The sequence below is a fragment of the Pan paniscus genome, chromosome X (genome assembly GCF_029289425.2).
Source record: "Pan paniscus chromosome X, NHGRI_mPanPan1-v2.0_pri, whole genome shotgun sequence".
Lineage (NCBI taxonomy): Eukaryota > Metazoa > Chordata > Mammalia > Primates > Hominidae > Pan > Pan paniscus.
Genome location: NC_073272.2, coordinates 118812636 through 118834593, shown reverse-complemented (window position 1 = coordinate 118834593; position 21958 = coordinate 118812636). Strand labels below are relative to the sequence as shown.

The following is a 21958-nucleotide window of genomic DNA, read 5'->3' as shown; positions in this document are numbered from 1 at the left end:
CTTAATTTAATGAAGAAAAAATCAAAACTGCAGCTCAGAAAACATTTCTGTGCATGACAACTGCAAGAGTTTAGCTATCTATTTAATAATACTTGTGGAAGGGCAGGGTGTGGTGGCTCACACCTGTAATCCCAGCACTTTGGGAGGCAGAGGTGGGCAGATCACCTAAGGTCAGGAGTTCGAGACCAGCCTGGCCAACATGGTGAAACCCTGTCTCTACTAAAAATACAAAAATTAGCCAGGCATGGTGGCAGGCGCCTGTAATCCCAGCTACTCGGGAGGCTGAAGCTGGAGAACTGCTCGAACCCGGGAGGCGGTTCCAGTGAGCTGAGATCGCGCCATTGGACTCCAGCCTGGGTGACAATTTTTTTTCAAAAAAAAAAAATTACTTGTGGAAGAATACACAAGATATTATCATGAAATAATGTGAGGTTAGGATTTTATAGTTAAAAAAAGTAAAAAATATTTTTGCAGCTTTCAGAACTGTTTGAAAAGTTGTCTGTTTCAAGGAAAATAAAGAGTAATAAACATGAACTATTCACTTTGGGTAAAGAATCTGCCACCCTCCAAACTCTAACAGATTGAGTTACAGATGAGATTTCCATGTGTGTGTGTGTTAACTGCCATTCTCCATAAAACAGAATGCCGCAGCAGTTGGAAAAGTGAATTATTTTGGTATACTTAAATAGGATAAGGCTTTGAGAGTTTACAGATTTGGCCAATATGTATTTAACCATAGTTTTATAACTCAGACTAGCAATAAATGACCAACACATCATTTTTTCTTTGGAAAATAAATTTAATCGGAAAAAATACTTGCAACATACCGAAAATCTCTCTCTATGTATGAGTGTATGTGTGTGTATAAATTAACAATTTTATGTTAGATATTAATGCATTTTTAAATGCATAGATAGGTGCTATTTGACAAGTATAGTTATATAAACTTTACATAGAATCTCTAAAGTGGAACAATCCTGAGATTTGATTTTTAGAAAGTTTGATACAGATGATTAGGTTAAAGTGTTTATAGTCAGTTACATTTTTTTGAGTATGTGTGTCAAATGTTCCATTTGATCCTTTCTAGGCAACTGGGACATCTTTGAGAATAACTTGACTAAATAACTTATTTTCAGAGTAGGCTTGCAAAGCAAGTTAAAAAGGCAGAGAATTTAGGCCACTGAACTGTACATGACTTCAATCAGAAGGTCTTTGGGGGGATAATTAAGCAGTCATGATATAAACTGTCTTTCTGAAACACAAGATTTTAAGCCTGGGATGCTTCAAATTTCAAAAAAGAAGGATGATTCTACTACAATGGTGATAGCTTTTAAATGTTCGCTATTTTCATTTAGATTCTGATAAGGCATAATTTACACTGTGGTGTGTGCACTCAGATGTCAGCAAAAATTTGAGTTCAAGAAAGATTGTACTGGGGCAGGGTGCAGCGGCTCACACCTCTAATCCTAGCGCTTTGGGAGGCCAAGGCAGGAGGATTGCATGAGCCCAGGAGTTCAAGACCAGCCTGGGCAACATAGCAAGACCTCCCCCAAAAATTAGCTAGGTGTGGTGGTGTGCACCTATGGTCCCAACTCTCTGGAGGCTGAAGCAGGAGGATGTCTTGAGCCCAGTAGTTCAAGGCTGCAGTGAGCTATGATTGTGTCATTGTACTCCAGTCTGGGTGACAGAGCAAGACCCTGTCTCTAAAAACAAAACAAAACAACAGATTGTATTGGAAAGTCTCAGGTCAAACTGAGTGAAACTAGGCTGATGTTGGTTTGTGCAAGCTTTGCATTGACTACAAGTGACCCAGTGGCTGACCTCACAACATGGTATCCACTCAGCCACTTCAATTACCTGTTGCTTTGAGATGTCATGGCAATGCCCTTTCTTTGGTGTCATGTTTCTATTCAGAGCGTAAATTGTACATTTTATCACTGCTAGACTCTGGTTATAAAATCTCGTGGAATGCCATCATGATACACTCTTGTTGGGAAACCTTCTCATAGTGCAGGTGTTCACAGGGACATCAGTTTGGAGATCTGAGGTGGTGCATGGCCAAACCATCTCATTTCCCAGAGCAGCAGATAGCAGTAGCTTCTCATCCCTCCTCAGGTGCACAGTTATGAGGCTACATTTATCTGTGATTGCAACATGCTGTCAGTCAGTGCACTTCTAGTTCCATTCCATTTTATAGAGTTGGTTTTTTAGGCTTCAGTTTTCTCGTTTTGAAGAACTTCTTTAATTCTCGTAATTCCTGGGGCTGCAAACTCTGATCGACTCCTGGGGTCAATTTATAGCTCAGTGGAGACAGAATGTAACCATTTTGATAAAGACAGATTCTCTTGCAGAACTCAAAGGTGCTAAACATAATTCCAAAATATGGAACTATCTGTTAAAACCAAAAATGAAAATCAAGTTAAGTTCTTAAAAAGAAAACATCAATGTGTCTGCAGTCAACTTGGATCAGGGTAAATTATCTTGTAAAGTGAGATAATGGCGGTGGCAATACAAATGGTAACTCTTTTTGGAATCAGGAAAGATGGCAAAAGGAAAGCTGGCTCAGTGTGGGTTGGGAGAGGAATGACAGTGATTGAAGGGCATGACCTGCCTGGGAGGCACTAGATCTGGGTCATATGCACGCAGACTATCTGATACTACCTGTCACTATATGTTGGCCTTGACTGGAATCATTTACATGCCAGCTAGTGCAAGGTTAGTCCAGAGTGCTTAACGTTTTTTTTGTTTGTTTGTTTGTTTTTTTTTGTCATGGAGTTCTTTGGGAATATGATGCACATATGCATATACACATACATTTTTGCATAGAATTTTAGGATGAGGGGTTAGGTTCCCCTTAGGGGCCCATGAACCTCCACATTAAGTATCTCTGCACTAAATGCTCAGCTCCTCTGGAATGGGGTATAAGATACTCCACCACTGCACAGGTTCCCCTCTCTACGGGGCTGACAGTGTGCATTCATGGGCCTTGTGCTACCCATTAGTGCTAGAGGGGGTTTTCCAAGCAAACTAGTAGGGGTTGGGGGTGACAAAGGAAGAGGGTAGAATTGGAAGAGGCAGGGGAGCAGCGGAGGCTGGTGGCTCTTCTCACCTTCAGTAAATTGGCTGTCAATCCATTCCAGAGCCCCAGGACCCCCTGGGCCTTCACTATCTGCCGGAAGCAGTCCACTGCTCCTGAGAAATGGACATCTACTCCTCCACTGTGTGGGAGGTAGGGGCTCTGAGCCTGACAGGAAACAGAAGCTGGGATGAGGTGATTGAAACATTAGGAAATAAATGTCCTAGTGGAAGGAGCCAGGGTCTCAAGTCTACATTCTGGATGCTGGGTTCCTGGCCAAGATGATGGCAAAGAATGGCTGCTGTGGGGTTCTTCTTGTTCTGTGGGCTTAGAACGGATATTAACATGCAATACAATCATGATACCCTGTCCATATATTTGTCGTTTATTTTGCCTGGAAGGAAGCAGACATTTGGGACAGATTCAATTTCATACTTACATTCCCTCCCAACCTGTGCCTTCTGGACATGATAAACATAATCCCATGCCCTTAGCCTTTTTAAAGTATTCTGTTTCCTTGTCTTTACTGGTCCTTCCCCTGTGAAGCTCCCAAGCGGAGGCTGTTCATTTCTCCACCTCACAGATGTGACAGGGTGGGGAGCATTGTGATGGTGGCATTCTTCTCGCTCTCTGTTGCTGTTCCCAAACCCTTCCTCCTTCACTCTCACGACAGAAGCACTTAGCTGGGGCTGATGTCACTGAACCATACTCCTTGGCCTGCTATTATCTACTAATCTGGCCACTCTTCCACGTTCATTGAAGACTGTGATACCTGGTGGCTCACCCTCTCCTAGCCTCGCCATCATCTTAGGTAACTTTGGCATCTATAAAGATGACCCAGCCCATGACCAGTTTCTGGCCTTCGGCTTCAGTGATCCTCACCTTTATACCATTTTGGCCACCCCGTGGACATCATCACCACCTTCAGAGCCATCCTGATGGAACCCTATTATTACCAAAATGCTCCATCTCTGAAAGGAACGTTTTCTCCTTTAATATTATTATTTTTTTGCGACAGAGTCTCACACTCTGTTGCCCAGGCTGGTGTGCAGTGGCATGATCTCGGCTCACTGCAGCCTCTACCTCCCGGGTTCAAGCGATTCTCCTGTCACAGCCTCCTGAGTATCTAGGACTACAGGTGCACACCACCACACCTGGCTAATTTTTATATTTTTAGTAGAGATGGGGTTTCACGATGTTGGCCAGGCTGGTCTGAAACTCCTGGCCTCAAGTGACCCACCTGCCTTGGCCTCCCAAAGTGCTAGGATTACAGGCGTGAGCCACTGCACCCAGCCATCCTCTTAGAAAAATAATTTTACGATCAGATGAAATGACTTTTCAATATACCATCTACATATAAAACTGGTACTACCTGTCCACTGTGAAGGGGATGTCCCCTCAGAGCTGGCTTTCAGAAATGGTGTTGAGTTTAGATTAAGCTATACACATACTTTGGTTTGTTTCTGAAACGTTTAGTTGGGGCTATATGGCATTCTGTGGCAATGGAACCAAGATTATCGATGTGGGAGAGGAGGTGTGGTACAACAGTAAGAAGAGCACAACTCTGGAGTTGAGCAGGTTCGTTTCTAGTCCTAGTTTCTTCACTTACTTGGCCCTGCGACCCTAGGCAGCTTATCTAACCTTCAGAGCATTCACTGCCTTTTAATATTTGGAATAATTTACTTATTTATTTCCTTTATTTATCTGCTCCTTCTCTGCAACTAGAATTTCAGCTACATGTAAGGAGGGATTTTTTGATCTGTTTTATTGACTTCTGTATCCTTAGTATTCTTAACACATAGTAGATATTTAATAAACATTTGAATAAATGAAATGTATTCCATTGTCGACCTCCTGGTTTCCAAATCCAGTGGCTCTTTTTGGCTATATTATTACTGGATTTCTTAGGGGGCAATATTTGGCACTGATAACCAGGAACTCTTTTGGTCCTCCTCAATTTATATACCTTTTCTAGGAAATTCTACCATAGCTTTTGCTTTAAACACCTCCTACAGGCAGATGGCTCCCAAATCTTTAACTTTGGCTCTGACCTCCCACTGACCTCCAAAACCAAGCACCTAACTGCCTACTGGGCAGCTCTACCTGGATAGTACACAAGTACTCAAAACTCGACACACCTAGAATCTATCGTTGCCTTTCTTCTTGACAGTGTCAGATTTATTCTTTCTTCTGTATTTCTTATCTCAGTGATGAATGGCCCAAGTCTTTAACAAGCTACCCCAAGCCAGAAACCTGGAATTCCTTCATTTCGCCCACCCTTACTGCCCTATCCAAGCAATCCTCCTTTCCATCCCCACTGGCACTCCCATAATTCAGGCTACCACCATCTCATGTGTGCATTACTGTAGCAGTCTGTTACTGGCCTCTTGGACCCACTCTTGTCCTTTTCAATTCTTTTCTTTTCTTTTTTCTTTCTTTTTTTGAGACAGAGTCTCGCTCTGTTACCCAGGCTGGAGTGCAATGGTGCAATCACGGCTCACTGCAGCCTCAACCTCCTGGGCTCAGGTGATCCTCCCACCTTAGCCTCCCTGGTAGCTGGGACTACTGGCATGTGCCACCATGCCCTGCTAATTTTATATTTTTTGTAGAGACAGGGTTTCCCTATGTTGCCCAGGCTGGTCTTGAATTTCTGGGCTCACGTGATCCTCCCACCTTGGCCTCCCATAGTGCTAGGATTACAGGTATAAGCCATTACACCCAGCCTCCAATTCATTCTCCTTCTTCTTTTTTTTTTTGAGACAGAGTCTCGCTCTGTTGCTCAGGTTGGAGTGCAGTCACACGATCTCGGCTCACTGCAACCTCTGCCTCCTGGGTTCAAGCGATTCTCCTGCCTCAGCCTCCCAAGTAGCTGGGATTACAGGTGCATGCCATCGCACCTGCCTAATTTTTGTATTTTTAGTAGAGATGGGGTTTCCCTGTGTTGGGCAGGCTGGTCTTGAACTCCTGACCTCAGGTGATCCACCTGCCTCGGCCTCCCAAAGTGCTGAGATTACAGGTATGAGCCATCGTGCCCGGCCTCATTCTTTATACTACAGCCAGAACGCATTTCTAAAATTCCAATTCAGACCACTGACTACTTTACTGACATTTTACCGCCTATAGGATAAAATCTAAGCTCCTTAGAATGACATGTAAGGCCCTTCATGACAACTTTTCCAACATGAAAAGCATCACTCACCCCAATCATACTGACTGCACTCCTTAGCTCTTTTTTATACTCCCATTATCTCCTCTAAAGACTATTCATTTATTTGCATATTTATTGATACTTACTATATGCCCGACACTCAGGATACATTAGTGAACCAAACAGACAAAAGTCCCTGTTCCTATAAAGCTGAAATTCTAATTGCAGGGGAAGACAAGACAAAGAAAGAAAATAAATAAGTAAATTACGCCAAATACTAAGAGGAGGTGAGTGCTCTGGATAAAATAAAAGCAGGGGGAACATAAGGAGTGTCTGGAGGATGCTGAAGTTTTTATTAGGGTAATCAGAGAAGACCTCACCAAGAAGATGGCTTTTTGGAGATCTGAAGGAAGTGAGGAAGCAAGTTGTACAGATATCTTCAAAGGCCCTGGGACAGGAGCATGTCCGGGGTGTTACAGAGGCAATGAGGAGGCCAATGTGGTGGTAATGGAATGAACAAAATAGAGAGTAATGGGATATGACTTCACAAAAGTAAATGGTGGCTATGTTGTATAAGGCTGGTAGGGCACACAGTAAGAATTTTGGCTTTTACTGAGAAGACTGGTCACTGGGGGGGGGGGTTATGAATAGAAGAATGGCATGACCTAATTTATATTTTCACATGATCACTGGCTGCTGTGTTGAAAAAGACTCAAGAATGGAGGGAAAAGTAGGATGGAGACTGGTTAGGAGATTACTAGAGTAATTTAGGCAAGAGATGACGGTAGCTTGGACTGGGATGCTAGTGGTGGAGTGGTGAGCAGTGATCAGACTCGATATATTCTGAAGGTAGAGTCAACAGGATTGGCTGATGGACTGGATGAGGGTGTGAGAGGAGAGTCAAGGATGGCTCTAAAGTTTCTGGCCTAAGTGACGGGATAGACAGAAGTGCCATGAACTGAGATGGAGGACGCTATGGGAGAAGCAGGTTGGCTTTTTGTTTTTGTTTTTTGAGGGTGGGTGAAAACATCAGGAGTTCAACTGCGCAATGCTTGTTAGCCATTCAAATGGAGATGGAGAGTTGGCTACATGAGTCTGGAGTTCAGGGGAGAGGTCAGGGCCGGAGACATAATTAGGGAGTCATCAGTACATGGGTGGTATTTAAAGCCAGGAGACCAGATGAGATCACTTAGGGCTTGAGCCTGGGGATACTTCCACATTAGACCCCGCAAAGAAGACTGAGAAGGAGCAGTTGGTGAAGAAGGAAAAGGAAAGTGTGGTGTCCAGGAAGCCAAGTGAAGGTGTTATGTCAAGGAGGAGTGGTGAGCTGCTGAGGGCCCAGTAAGATGAAGACTGAGAAGTGACCATTGGATCTAAACACATGGAGGTCACTGGTTATCATAAAAAGAGAAGTTTTGGCTGGGTGCAGTGGCTCACATGTGCAATCCCAGCACTTTGGGAGGCCATGGGGGGAGGATTGCTTGAGCCCAGGAGTTCAAGACCAGCCTGGGCAACACAGTGGGACCCCTATCTCTGCAAAAAATATAAAAATTAGCTGGGTGTGGTGGTGCACACCTATAGTCCCAGTTACTTGGGGGGGCTGAGGTGGGAGGGTTGCTTGAGCCCATGAGGTTGAGGCTGCAGTGAACCATGATTGTGCCACTGTACTCCAGCCTGGGCGATAGAGTGAGTCCATGTCTCAAAAAATAAAAGAGAAGTTTATTGGGTGGTGGAGCAAAAGTCTGACTGGAATGGACTCAAGAGAGAATCGGGCTGGGCATGGTGGCTCACGCCTGTAATTCTAGCACTTTGGGAGACCAAGGCAAGTGGATCACCTGAGGTCAGGAGTTCGAGACCAGCCTGGCCAACATGGCAAAACCCTGTCTCTGCTAAAAATACAAAAATGAGCTGGGCATGGTGGTGGGTGCCTGTAATCCCAGCTACTCAGGAAGCTGAGTCATGAGAATCACTTGAACCCGGGAGGTGGAGGTTGCAGTGAGCTGAGATCGCGCCACTGCACTCCAGCCTGGGCGACAGAGTGAGACTCTGTCTCAAAAAAAAAAAAGAATGGGAAGAGAAAGATTGGAGATGGTGAATATAGACAACTCTTTCAAAGAGGCCTCTTTCACAATTGTACTGTAATCATGTCCAATTTACATGTCTGTTTTTCCTAGTGTTCTGTGAACTCTGAGGACTGGGTCTTTTTAATTTCCGTATCTCTAGTGCCTTAAGCAGCAGCTGACACATGACTGGTGCTCAATGAATGGTTTGCTGAATGAGTACATAAAATGCCCAGTATAAGAGTGGGCTGGAATTTTTAAAGCATTTTCACATAATTTTATGCATGAGTTATAAAAACGGTAGGTCAAGACTTACACAATGTAATGTAGAATCTTTGCAGAAAACAAATATCAAAATTCATTTCATTTCTGTCTTCACAAGACATTGTAGATGGTTCTATTTTACTAAGATGTAACGGCATAGTACAAAATATTACACATGTAGTCCATATTACTATTGCCACTACTGATGCATAGCTGCTGACATTTATTGACTGCTTATGTGTCTGTTACAGTTGAGGAAACTGAGGCTCAGGGACAGGTTAAGTGATTTGACCAAGGTCATACAGCAGGTAATGAACACATTTTATTCTGTTTTATATTCCAGTTAGTTGTTTCCTGTCTCTTTCCCTCAGGATACTATGAGACCTGTGATGGCTAGGACCACATTTTACTTAGCTTTTCTCTCTTCCACCCTCCTTAAAAATCTGTAGAAGAATGAATTACAATCAGTGAAGCAGTGTGAAAACTCGATTTTACTGATTCAAACCAGGCTTTCTGGACTTTCTTTTTCTTTTTTTTTTTTTTTGAGATGGAGTCCCACTCTGTCACTCAGGCTAGAGAGCAGTGGTTGATCTCGGCTCACTGCAACCTCTGCCTCCCAGATTCAAGCAATTCTCCTGCCTCAGCCTCCCGAGTAGCTGGGATTGCAGGTGCATGCCACCACACCCAGCTAATTTTTGTACTTTTAGTAGAGGTGGGGTTTCACCATGTTGGCCAGGCTGGCCTCAAACTCTTGACCTCAGGTGATCCTCCTGCCTCGGCCTCCCAAAGTGCTGGGATTATGGGCATGAGCCACCTCTTTGTTGCCCCTGACAATGAAAGCTGGCTCTTTCTTGCTCTCCTTCTGATTACTAGATCTCCAAGGACTTGATTACTTTAGACTCTGATAACGCAGATCCCTAAACCAGAGACCCCAATCTGAAATGGACCCTAAGATCTTCCCTTCCAATTATTTGTTTCACAAACAAAAACCTATGACCTGGAGAAGCAGAGCGACTTAACCAAAGCCCCCAGCTGGTGCATAGCAGAGGCAGACCTAGAGGCCAGATGCTGTGCCTACTGGGCCACTGCAATCTGTACTCCAGGATCCTGCCTCCTGGTGACTCTGTGACCTTGGCCTCTAGGCTCCAAGGCTTTACACTACAATTTATGATGCCCCTGACAGCCACGTAACTCATGTCCTTGCAGGACACCCCACCCCACTACTGTTGCTGCACAACCCTGGCAATGCCAGTCGTCATCTTGTCCAAGTTAGACTTTAGCTTTTCTCATGACCCCCAACTATAAGGACATTCAATACAGCATATAGTAAAAGGCAACTAATTCCAACTAGTGGGTATGTATAGGGGGGAAGTCGGCCTAAATGAGTGAAATCTAAATTATGAAATTTTGGAAAGACACTCCATTTTATTATACATGACTGGAACTAGATTAATGAAGGGCAACCTAGTAGAGACACTTTTCAGGCCTTACTTTCATGCATGGTTGAGTGATCTGTGGAAGCCTAGGTAGAGTGCGAATCTTCTGCCTGTGGGCTTCAGCATCACACAGACCTGGATTGGAACCCTTGTCTCTTCTACTCATTAGCTATTTTTGATCTTAAGCAAGTTCCTTTTTTTTTTTTTTTTTTTTTGGAGACAGGGTCTTACTCTGTCACCCAGGCTGCAGTGCAGTGGCATGATCTTGGCTCACTGCAACCTCTGCCTCCCGGTTTCAAGCGATTCTTGTGCCTCAACCTCCTGAGTAGCTGGGATTACAGGCACGTGCCACATCGCCTGGCTAATTTTTGTATTTTTCGTAGAGACAGGGTTTTGCCATGTTGGCCAGGCTGGTCTCAAACTCCTGACCTCAAGTGAGCCACCCACCTCAGCCTGCCAAAGTGCTGGGATTACAGGCGTGAGCCACTGCACCCAGTGAGTTCCTTAACTTCTCTGAGCTTCAATTTCTTTTTTTTTTTTCTTTTTTCTTTTTTTTTGAGACACAGTTTCACTCTTTTTGCCCAGGCTGGAGTGCAATGCCACGATCTTGGCTCACTGCAACTTCCACCTCCTGGGTTCAAGCGATTCTCCTGCCTCAGCCTCCCAAGTAGCTGGGATTACAGGTGCCTGCCACCATGCCTGGCTTTTTTTGTATTTTTAGTAGAGATGGGGTTTCACCATGTTGGTCAGGGTGATCTCGATCTCTCGACCTCGTGATCCACCCACCTCGGCCTCCCAAAGTGCTGGGATTACAGGCATGAGCCACCGCGCCCGGCCTCAATTTCTTTATTTCAAAAATGGGAGTGATAATACCTAGCTCTTAGAGTTGCTATGGAAATTAAATAAGACAATGAAGAGTGCCAGCAACATTATAAGTGTCAATAATATTAGCCATTATTAGTAATAAATAAGTACTTCAGCAGGCTTTAAAAGCAGCTTCTTTTGGTAAACAGTTTAAATATCCCTATAGTTATGCTGTTTATATGACTAATTTGCTTACTAAGCCCTGGGTTATTACAATTTTAGGTTAGTGGCATGCAAATTAACGAGGTTTCACAATTCTTTATTTTATATTAATGATTGTTATATCTTTCCTCATTAATCCAGCTCAAAGAATCAATATTCTATGCTTTAAAAATATAGAATGGCTGGGCGCGGTGGCTCATGCCTGTAATTCCAGCACTTTGGGAGGCTGAGGCTGGCAGATCGCTTGATCCCAGGAGTCCAAGACCAGCCTGGGCAACATGACGAAACCTCATCTCTACAAAAGAAAAAAAAATTAGCCGGGCATGATGGCATGTACCTGTAGTCCCAGCTACTCAGGAGGGAGTAGATCCTGAGGCAGGAGGATCGACCGAGCCCAGGAAGTTGAGGCTGCAGTGAGCCGAGATTGCACCACGGCAATCCAGCCTGGGCAACAGAGAAAAACCCTGTTTCAAAAAAAAATAAAAATAAAAATAAATAAATAAATAAATAAAAAATAATTCTCCATCAAGTTGAAGGGTGAAACTTTTGAGTTATGCCTTCTCTTTAAAGTGCAGTGACAAGCAAACACAGATGATTGTGAGAAACAGAACATGAAATGGACAAGCTGAATCTCCCAGCCTGGTTGTAATCCCAGCTACTTGGGAGGCTGAGGCAGGAGAATTGCTTGAACCCGGGAGGCAGAGGTTGCAGTGAGCTGAGATTGTGCCACTGCACTCCAGCCTGGGCAACAGAGTAAGACTCTGTCTCAAAAAAAAAAAAAAAAAAAAGAGAGAGAGAGAGAATAGAGAATGGGGGCTGGGCGTGGTGGCTCCCACCTGTTAATTCTAGCACTTTGGGAAGCCAAGGCAAGTAGATCACCTGAGGTCAGGAGTTCGAAACCAGCCTTGCCAACATGGCAAAACCCTGTCTCTGCTAAAAATACAAAAATTAGCCGGGCATGGTGGCAGATGCCTGTAATCCCAGCCACTCGGGAGGCTGAGGCATGAGAATCGCTTGAACCTGGGAGGTGGAGGTTGCAGTGAGCCAAGATTGTGCCACTGCACTCCAGCCTGGGCGACAGAGTGAGATTCTGTCTCAAAAAAAAAAAAAAAAAAAGAGAGAGAATGGGAAAAGAAAGACTGGAGATGGTAAATAAATACAGACAACTCTTTCAAAGAGACCTCTTTCACAATTGTACTGTAATCATGTCCAATTTACATGTCTGTTTTTCCTAGTGTTCTGTGAACTCTGTGAGGACTGGGTCTTTTTAATTTCCGTATCTCTAGTGCCTTAAGCAGCAGCTGACACATGACTGGTGCTCAATGAATGGTTTGCTGAATGAGTACATAAAATGCTCAGTATAAGAGTGGGCTGGAATTTTTAAAGCATTTGCACATAATTTTATGCATGAGTTATAAAAATGGTGGGTCAAGACTTACACAATGTAATGTAGAATCTTTGCAGAAAACAAATATCAAAATTCATTTCATTTCTCTCTTCACAAGACATTGTAGATGGTTCTATTTTACAGTAGGCAAAATGGCTAGGGGTCTTCAGTGGATGTCTTACTTTAAAGTGTTTCCTTTAGCATTGTTCGGACTCAACCTCCTTTCCTTTTTACCCTATCAGTAAAGAACTTTTACCAAAAGGACAGTAAGCCGCCTTTTCCCTTACAAAGAATCTGCCTAATCACAAGACTTCAAGTTCCTCCTGCTAATGTAAGACTGAAATATTGAAAAGAGGAAATTTATGTTCATTCAGGAAAGTAACCTCCTTATTTTGCTACCAAATAAGATGACTGATTTATCATCTGCCAGTTTCTGGTAAGAATTGTAAAGAGCCCTGGGTCATGAGTCAAGGTAATCATTCTGTAATCTGGTGCTCCCCACAACTAAAACAAAAAGACACTAAGTAACACGAATTACATAACAGGTCAATTATAATCAACTTGTGATAAATCAAGGTCCATCTGTATCCAGTCTTAGGATGTTAACAATCTTCCAAATTTCTTGACTGAACTCTTACCTGCACTGCCAAGGCACCACTGCGCATGTGGATTGTTGCAGCAGTTTCCTTAGCGATCTTGCCTTCTCCCACTGGGAGTCCATTCTTGTACAGTGATGTATTATTATTATTATTTTTTGAGATGGAGTCTTGCTCTGTCACCCAGGCTGGAGTGCAGCGGCGCAATCTCGGCTCATTGCAACCTCCGTCTCCCGGGTTCAAGCGATTCTCCTGCTTCAGCTTCCTGAGTAGCTGGGATTACAGGTGTGCACCACCAGGCCTGGCTAATTTTTTTGTATTTTAGTACAGACGGGGTTTCACCATGTTGCCCAGCTGGTCTTGAACTCCTGACTTCATGTGATCCACCTGCCTCGGCCTCCCAAAGTGCTGGGATTACAGGCGTGAGCCACTGCGCCTGGCCACGTACAGTGATTTTTAAAAATCAGATCCTTTTACTCACCTGCTTAAAACATTTTAATGACTTTACATCACACTTAGAATAAAATCTAAATTTCTTACTGGAGCCTACAAGCCATAGTACTAATAGGGTGGCAAAGTTTAACAACTGGTTCTCTGGGGGAAAATAAAAAAGGGCTGAATTGTAGCATTTACCAATTTCAACAGCATCAGTACTCCCACTATGGCTGATTTCAGGCTGCCAAATGCGAAGTCGACCAGCTCCCAAATTTCCTGAAATTTAACAGTCAGTTCTCCTGAGCCAGTAGGAAGTGGTTCCAGCATGCTCGTAGGCTACAAGGTCCTATATGATCTGCTCTGCCCACCGTTTTTTTTCTTTTTTTAAAAAAATATTTTTTAAGTTGGGTGCAGTGGCTCACGCCTGTAATCCCAGCATTTTGGGAGGCCGAGGTGGGCAGATAACTTGAGGTTGGGAGTTTGAGACCAGCCTGGCCAATATGGTGAAACCCCATTTCTACTAAAAATACAAAAATTAGCCAGGCGTGGTGGCTCATGCCTGTAGTCCCAGCTACTCGGGAGGCTGAAGCACGAGAATGGCTTGAACCCAGGAAGCAGAGATGGCTTGAACCCAGGAAGCAGTGAGCCGAGATCACGCCATTCCACTCCAACCTGGACGTCGCAGCGGACTCTGTCTCAAAATTTTTTTTTTTTTTTTTTAACAGAGATGTGGTGTCACTATGTTGCCCAAGCTGGAGTGGGCAACACAGGCTATTCACAGGTGGAATCCCACTACTGATCAGCACAGGAGTTTTGATCTGCTGTTTCCAACCTGGGCCGGTTCACCCCTCCTTTGGCAACCTGGTGGTCCCCCGCTCCCGAGAGGTCACCATAGTGATGCTGAACTTAATGTGGACATCTGATTAGCTTAGTGCTCTACAGTCCAGAACTCTTGGGCTCAAGTGATCCTCCTTCCTCAGCCTTCCTAGTAGCTGGGACCACAGGCATGCACCACCATGCCTGACCCTCCCACCTTTTCAACTTTATCTTGGGTCACTCTTTTGTGACCCAAGATAAAGGGTCACAAAACCCTTCAACTGCACTGGCCTTCTTTCTGTTCTCCTCTGCTTGATGATTTCCAAATTTCTATCTGTATCTCTCCTCTGAGCCACAGGATCATGTAATCAACTAGCTACTTGACATTGCTACTCAGAAGTCTACTGAACATCTGAAACTTTATATGTCCTAATCAGAACTCTTGATTTTGCTCCACTCCAATCCTGACTGTCCTCTAGTTTTCCTCATGTCAGCAAATGGCACTGTCATCAACCTACTTGCTCAGGCCCAAAACCTGAGTCACCTTTAAGTTTTCTCTGTCTCTCACCTTTCTCTGATCTAATCCATCACTAACCAAGTTCCAGTGGCTCCAAACATGTCCCAAATTTGTTTACTTTTCTTTCTTTCCACTCTCACCCTAGTCCAAGCCACCATCATCTTTTGCCCACACTACTACAACTGTTACTAGCTGGTCTACCTGCCCTTATTCCCCATCTAGCAGTCAGAGCGATTTAATCAGGTTACTCCCTTGACTTCAACTCTTCAGTGGGTCCCCCATTATCATCAGGATAAACTCCAGGCTCTTTAATCTGGCTTACCAGGTGCTCCATGACCTGGCCTCTGCCTACTGCTCAGCCTGATCTCTTGCTGCTACCTGCATTATATTCTATGCTTTGGATACTTTTCAGCTCTACTCCCAGTACCTCACATCATCTCTCTTAAGCAAGGGTCAGTTTCCTTACCCATCGTTTGACCTTCAGTCTCTGCCCTCTCCAACTCATCCTCCACATTGCAGCCAAGTACCCTTCCAAACTCATCAGATGTTACCATTGCTTTGCTCAGAAGCCTTCAACAATTCCCAATTTTCTAAAGAAAACATTTTGAGAAGAAAAATTTTCCAAAGAAGTTTACTAAAGACAATTTTAATAGAATTCAAAACCCTTTACAATTTGGCCCCTACCGGTTTTCCTAGTATCATTTCCCACTGCCACCCTGTGATGATTAATTTCATATGTCAACTTGGTTAGGCCACAGTACCCAGCTATTTGGGAAAAACACTAGTCTAGATGTTGCTGTAAAGGCATGTTTAAGATGAGTTTGACATTTAAATCAGTAGACTTTGAGTAAAACAAATTCCTGTCCATAATGTGAGTGGGCCTCATCCAATCAGTGAGGGCCTTAAAAGAAAAAAGACTGAAGCCCCTCAAGGAAGAGGAGATTCTGCCAGCAGACTCCCTTCAGATTTAAACTGCGACATCAACTCTCCCTAGTCACCCATGCCCAAGTCAGATGCCACCTCATCCTGAAAATTTTCCAGATTCCACAATTGTGTACTGCTTGTTTCCTTCCTTTTCTTCAACTTTACCTCTCTCTTTTATTTTTATTTTTTGAGACGGAGTTTCGCTCTGTCGCCCAGGCTGGAGTGCAGTGGTGCAATCTCGGCTCACTGCAACCTCTGCCTCCCGGGTTCAAACAATTCTCTGCCTCAGCCTCCCGAGTAGCTGGGATTACAGACAACCGGCTATTTTTTTTGTATTTTTAGTAGAGATGGGGATTCACCATCTTGGCCAGGCTAGTTTTGAACTCTTGACCTTGTGATCCACCTGCCTCGGCCTCCCAAAGTGCTGGGATTACAGGCGTGAGCCACTGTACCTGGCCACAACTTTACCTCTTTTAAAAAGTTTTTTTTTTTTTTATGGAATCTCGCTCTGTCACTGAGGCTGGAGAGCAGTGGCACGATCTTGGCTTACTGCAACCTCTGTCTCCCAGGTTCAAGTGATTCTCCTGTCCCAGCCTCCAAGTAGCTGGGATTACAGGTGTGTGCCACCACGCCCAGCTAATTTTTGTATTTTTAGTAGAGACAGGGTTTCATGATGTTGGCCAGGCTGGTCTCGAAATCCTGGCCTCAAGTGATCTGCCCGCCTTGGCCTCCCAAAGTGCTGGCATTATAGGCATAAGCCACTGTGCCCAGCCCTCTTTTTAAAACTTTTTATTGTGAAAAATCTCAACCATATATAAAAGTAGAGAGGCCAGTAAAATGAACACAAAGTTCCATCACCCAACTTCAACAATTAGCTATACGTGGCCAATCTTCTTTCATCTCTACCCCCATGAGACATCATTTCAATTCATCTGACTTACATATTATTAATTAGAATTATGTTTATCTAAACTATAATTGCTCCTCAAAAATATATGTATAATACCGTTATCACACCTAAAAATTTATAATTCCTTAATATCATCACATATTGAGTTCAGTTAGTATTCATATTTCCTTGGTTATTTTATAATTGTTTTCCAGCTTCTGTTTGAACTGGGGCTTTCTCTCTCCATATCTTGTGCTCCCTTAGCCTTTTTTTTTTTTTTTTTTGAGATCGAGTCTCACTCTTGTCACTCAGGCTGGAGTGCAATGGAGCGATCTCGGCTCACTACAACCTCCCCATTCCCGGGTTCAAGTGATTCTCCTGCCTCAGCCTCCCAAGTAGCTGGGACTATAGGTGCCTGCCACCATATCCAGCTGTTTTGTATTTTTAGTAGAGATGGGATTTCACCATGTTGGCCAGGCTGGTCTCGAACTCCTAACCTCAAGTGATCCACCTGCCTCAGCCTCCCAAAGCGCTGGAATTACAAGCATGAGCCACCGCCCCTGGCCTCCCTTAGCTTCTCGTTTAGACCTCTGCTGCGGCACACTCTACCTTATATGAGTTATCTGGGTGTCTTTATGCTCCCTCCCAGCCAGCAAGCCAGTCAGCAGGCACGGGGCCTTCCTAGTCATCCAAGCTCTTCAGGATCTTTCACTCTTCATTGTACATACCAGGCACTTATTAAATGTCAAATCAAATTCCTGTCAATATCAGTGTCACTAGTAGCTTTTCCCAAATATAGCTGTTTACTCACATAAGCTACGTGGATAGTCATGAAATAAAGACATGGCCTAGCACTGAGTGCTTTCTTTTTCTTCTTTCTTTTTTTTCTTCTTTCTTTTCTTTTCTTTTTTTTTTTTTTCTGTTGGAGACACAGTCTCACTGTCTTCCGGGCTGAAGTGCAGTGGCACGATCTTGGCTTACTGCAACCTCCACCTCCCAGGTTCAAGCGATTCTCCTACCTCAGCCTCCTGAGTAGCTGGGATTACAGGTGACTGCCACCAAGCCTGGCTAATTTTTCTTAGTAGAGATGGGGTTTCACCATGTTGGCCAGGCTGGTCTTGGACTCCTGACCACAGGTGATCTGCCTACCTCGGCCTCCCAAAGTGCTGGGATTACAGGCATGAGCCACTGTGCCTGGCCCACTGATTGCTTTCTATATACTATCTCATTTAATCCTCACAAAAGCCTCATGAAAGAGGTAGTATTATCGTATTAGCTTGATTATATGGATGACAAAATGGAGTTGGTGAGAGGATAAACGCCAGTCTCTAAAATCACAGACCATGACACAAAGCATCAACTTGAATCTGGGTCTGTTTGACTCAGAGCCAAGCTCCACTCCACTAAGCTCCACTGTCTTCTGACGCTCAGGACTGAAAATACTCTCTTAGCCCTTTACAGACTTGTTACCGCACATCACTGGTGGATGTGGCTGCCAAAGCATGTACACTGAATGAGTTCTTTATGCTGAGACAGGAGCCTGTGCTGTGGTATGAATAAGTGCCTCTACAAGTGTCCTACTAAGTGGGTGTCCAGAACACAAAGGCAAGTACGGGGTGCTGGTTGCTCCCAAAGGGCAAAGCAATGGCAAGCCTAGATCCCAGTACATCTCAACCGTTAGCTGCATTAGGCTGACCACGGAAGCTTTTAAAAACCCTCAGTGACTGGGATCCACCCCTAGAGATTGCAATTTAACTGAACGGGGGCGAGGCCTGGACATTAGCACTTTTTACAAGCTCCCCAGCTGATTCTGATGTGCAGCCAGGGTTGAGAGCCACTGATTGGACCTTCCATGGCACAAGGCAGCTCTGGGCTCAAACCTGAGTCCATCAGCCTGCTGCTGACACTGAGAGTGCCTGGGAGACAAAGCACATGGGCCCTGAAGCCAGACTGTTTGGACTCGGTCCCCCTGCTTTGCCACTCACTAGCTCTGTGATGGTTGGCAAGTGCCTTTACCTTCTGGAGCTTCAATTTCCTCATCTGTAAAATGGGGTAATAATAATAACACCAACCTTACAGAACTGCTGTCAAAATGAAATGATTTAATACATGTAAGTTGCTTAGAACTGTATTTGACATAGAGCAAGCGCTAAAGAATTAACCACCGTTGTTATTATTATTTAAACTTGTAAGAAAGACAAGTATGCTGAAGAACAAACCAACCCGCTAGATTGGAATGGCCATTCATCCAAACTGTATCTTACTAGTAAAGAGAAATGAAACATGTCACGCAGCTTGTCACAAGAACCTGAACTTAAGTCCTTCTACACAAACCCAGGCAACTATCCCATAGCTGTCTAGTTCAGACCCACAGCTCCCAGGATGAGCACACTGGATTCTGCAGCCTGACTTTGTTACTATCTGTATAACCCTGGTCAAGTCATTTAGCTCCCTAAACTTTAGTTTTCTCACATGTCAAATGAGGAGACTGAAACAAAATGTCCTTGAAGACCCTTTCCAGATCCTGTAATCCATGCTGCTGGCCAGAATCCTTGCTCCTGCCTTCCTCTAGGACTTCAAACCTGCCATTTCCTCGGCCTCACTAAGTCTGTCTTATTGATCAGAATAAACATCATTTCCCCAGGGAAATCTTCTGAGACCTCCACACGAAGTCAGGAGCCTACTGAACACTTTCAGTCACCCTGTGCTTCTCCTTCATGGCACTTAACACAGTTTGTAATGACTCAGTGTATAATTATTTCATTCATGTGTACTCCTGCCCCCAACTGCTCCATCTCCTAGACTGTAAATACTGTGGGGGCAGCAACCACATTTGTTGTGTTTATGGTTTTGGCCTCAAAGCTTACCTGGTGCATGGTAGAGGTGTTTAATACATATTGAAGGAAAGAAATAACAAACTTGCAGTAGATACAAATAAAGAACAAAGACTTAAAAGCAAAGCACTTGATTATTCCTGTGATAAATTCCTCAGAGGTCTTCCAACAGAGGCAACGTTTTGGTTGTTCAGTCTTTCCATGAGTACTGAAATAACTGAACAATATTGATAAAGATGTAAAACACAGCTGGGCACGGCAGCTCACGCCTGTAATCCCAGCACTTTGGGAGGCCGAGGCAGGCGGATCATGAGGTCAGGAGATGGAGACCATCCTGGCCAACATGGTGAAACCCTGTCTCTACTGAAAATACAAAAATTAGCTGGGCATGGTGGCGTGTGCCTGTACTCCCAGCTACTCGGGAGGGTGAGGCAGGAGAATCGCTTGAACCCAGGAGGTGGAGGTTGCAGTGAGCTGAGATTGCACCACTGCACTTCAGCCTGGCGACTCCATCTCAAAAAAAAAAAAGAAAAAAGATGTAAGACACATATGCCCTTTGACCAAAGCAAAAATTCTAGGAATTTAGCCCAGCAGTCCCTAACCTTTTTGGCACCAGGGACTGGTTTTGCCGAGGACCATTTTTCCGTGGACAAGGGGTTGGGGGGAATGGTTTTGGGATGAAACTGTTCCATCTCAGATCATCAGGCATTAGATTCTCATAAGGAGTGTGCAACCCAGGTCCCTTGCACGCACAGCTCACAATAGGGTTTGCACTCCTATGAGAATCTAATGCCGCCGCTGATCTGACAGGAGGCGGGGCTCAGGCCATAATGCTCACTCGCTGGCCACTCACTTCACGCTGTGTGGCCCAGCCAGGTTCCTAACAGGCCAGGGACCAGGGGTTGGGGACCCCTTTTTATCCTACAGATCTATTTGCATGTGTGTGAAAAATGTATGTAACAAGGAGATTTGTTACAGCATTGTTAGTAATAGCAGAAGACTGGAAATAATCTAAATGTCCACCAATCAGGGACTAGTTAAATAAATAGTATATCATACCATTGAATACTATGTCATAAATGAAAAATATGTGGCAGCTTTATCTGGATTGATGTGGTATCATTTCCAAGACACATTTTTTTTTTTTTTGAGACAGTTTCACTCTTATCACCCAGGCTGGAGTGCAATGGTGTGATCTTGGCTCACTGCAACCTCTGCCTCCCAGGTTCAGGTGATTCCTCCGCCTCAGCCTCCTGAGTAGCTAGAATTACAGGTGCCCACCACCACGCTCAGCTAATTTTCATATTTTTAGTAGAGACAGGGTTTCACCATGTTGGCCAGACTGGTCTTGAACTCCTGACCTCAAGTGATCCACCTGCCTCGGCCTCCCAAAGTGCTGGGATTGCAGGCGTGAGCCACCGTGCCCAGCCGAGATACATTTTCAGGTGGAAAAAAAACAGGGCACAGAAGAGTGTATGTAGTGTGCTGCTGCTGACCTAAAAACAGAACATAAATGTACAAGTTTATGTGGATCTTTGCATAGACCATCTTTGGAAAGATACAGGTAAGAAACTGCTAACAACAGTACTGACTCACAGGAGAGCTGAATGGCTAAGGACAAAGGTTAGAGAGGTTTACTTTTCAGCATATACTCGTTGCACCTTTTGGATTTTGTATCATGTGTATGTGTTACCCACTCAAAAGATAGAATACTTAATTTTAAAAGGGCATTAAAAAGGAAAGACCAGAGAAAGAAAAGGAAAAAAAATTCATAGGGAAAAGAAAAGAGTCTTCGAGCTGGAGCACACAGGAAGGAGCTCAGAACCTTCTGCATGTTATCTGGAAACAACTTGTATCTTCTGTGGATGTGGAGGACAGGACCTGATGACTAAGCTGTCCAATTCCCAAACCATCTGAGGACATATATGTGGGGGAGGTGGTTGTGGCAGGAGGCTTCAGTCTTTTGGCAAATATCCAATAATCAAACAAAAAAAAATGCCAGTCATATTGGAGTAAATGAACCTTTCTGTCCTGTGAACCACATGACCCATGTTTCTCTTGGCATAGCCGGGACCCAAATAGTTGTCCTTGTACAGCTGGGAAGCACCCGGGTTCTGCAGCGGGGACATTGGTACGAGTGGGTGTAGGCAGCTGCCCGCCAGCAAGGCAAGCCTACAAGCTCCCCTTGATCCCCTCCAGCGTGAATGCTTTCCGATTCAGTGGCAGGCTGGAGGGCTGACTAGCTGCTCAGAAAGCCTGCGATCACAATGGGGGAAGCAAGCAAACCACAGTAGGTTAGTATTCAGCTTGGACGAAGAAAAGAGAAACAGCCAGTTCCTGTGTGGTGATTGGGGGTGGGGGTTGGGGAGACCCAAAGTGCAGCTGGGCCCGACTGTAGAAAGCAATTGCCATGCAAGTGAGCAGAGCTGCTGAGGCCTGGGTCACAGGCCTGGCATGTGCTGCCTGCCGTGCCAACTTTGAAAGTGTCACCTTGCCTGGGGGTGAGATAGGGTGGGGAGGGTGAAGGAAAAGATTTGGCAGTGACAGTTC

At 44.5% G+C, this 21958-nt stretch overlaps 1 protein-coding gene across 1 annotated transcript in view; it reads right to left on the bottom strand.

Moving 5' to 3' along the window:
- Positions 1 to 778: 778 nt before the first annotated feature.
- SLC25A43 (solute carrier family 25 member 43) overlaps positions 779 to 21958 on the bottom strand; it is a 49908-nt gene continuing 28728 nt past the window's right edge. Inside the window, exons 4-5 of the mRNA XM_003812626.5 lie at positions 3110 to 3244; positions 779 to 2392 (exon numbers count right to left, since the gene is read on the bottom strand). Coding sequence (XP_003812674.1) covers positions 2192 to 2392; positions 3110 to 3244 — 336 coding nt within the window. The 3' untranslated portion in view covers positions 779 to 2191. The remainder of the gene's footprint in view (positions 2393 to 3109; positions 3245 to 21958) is intronic.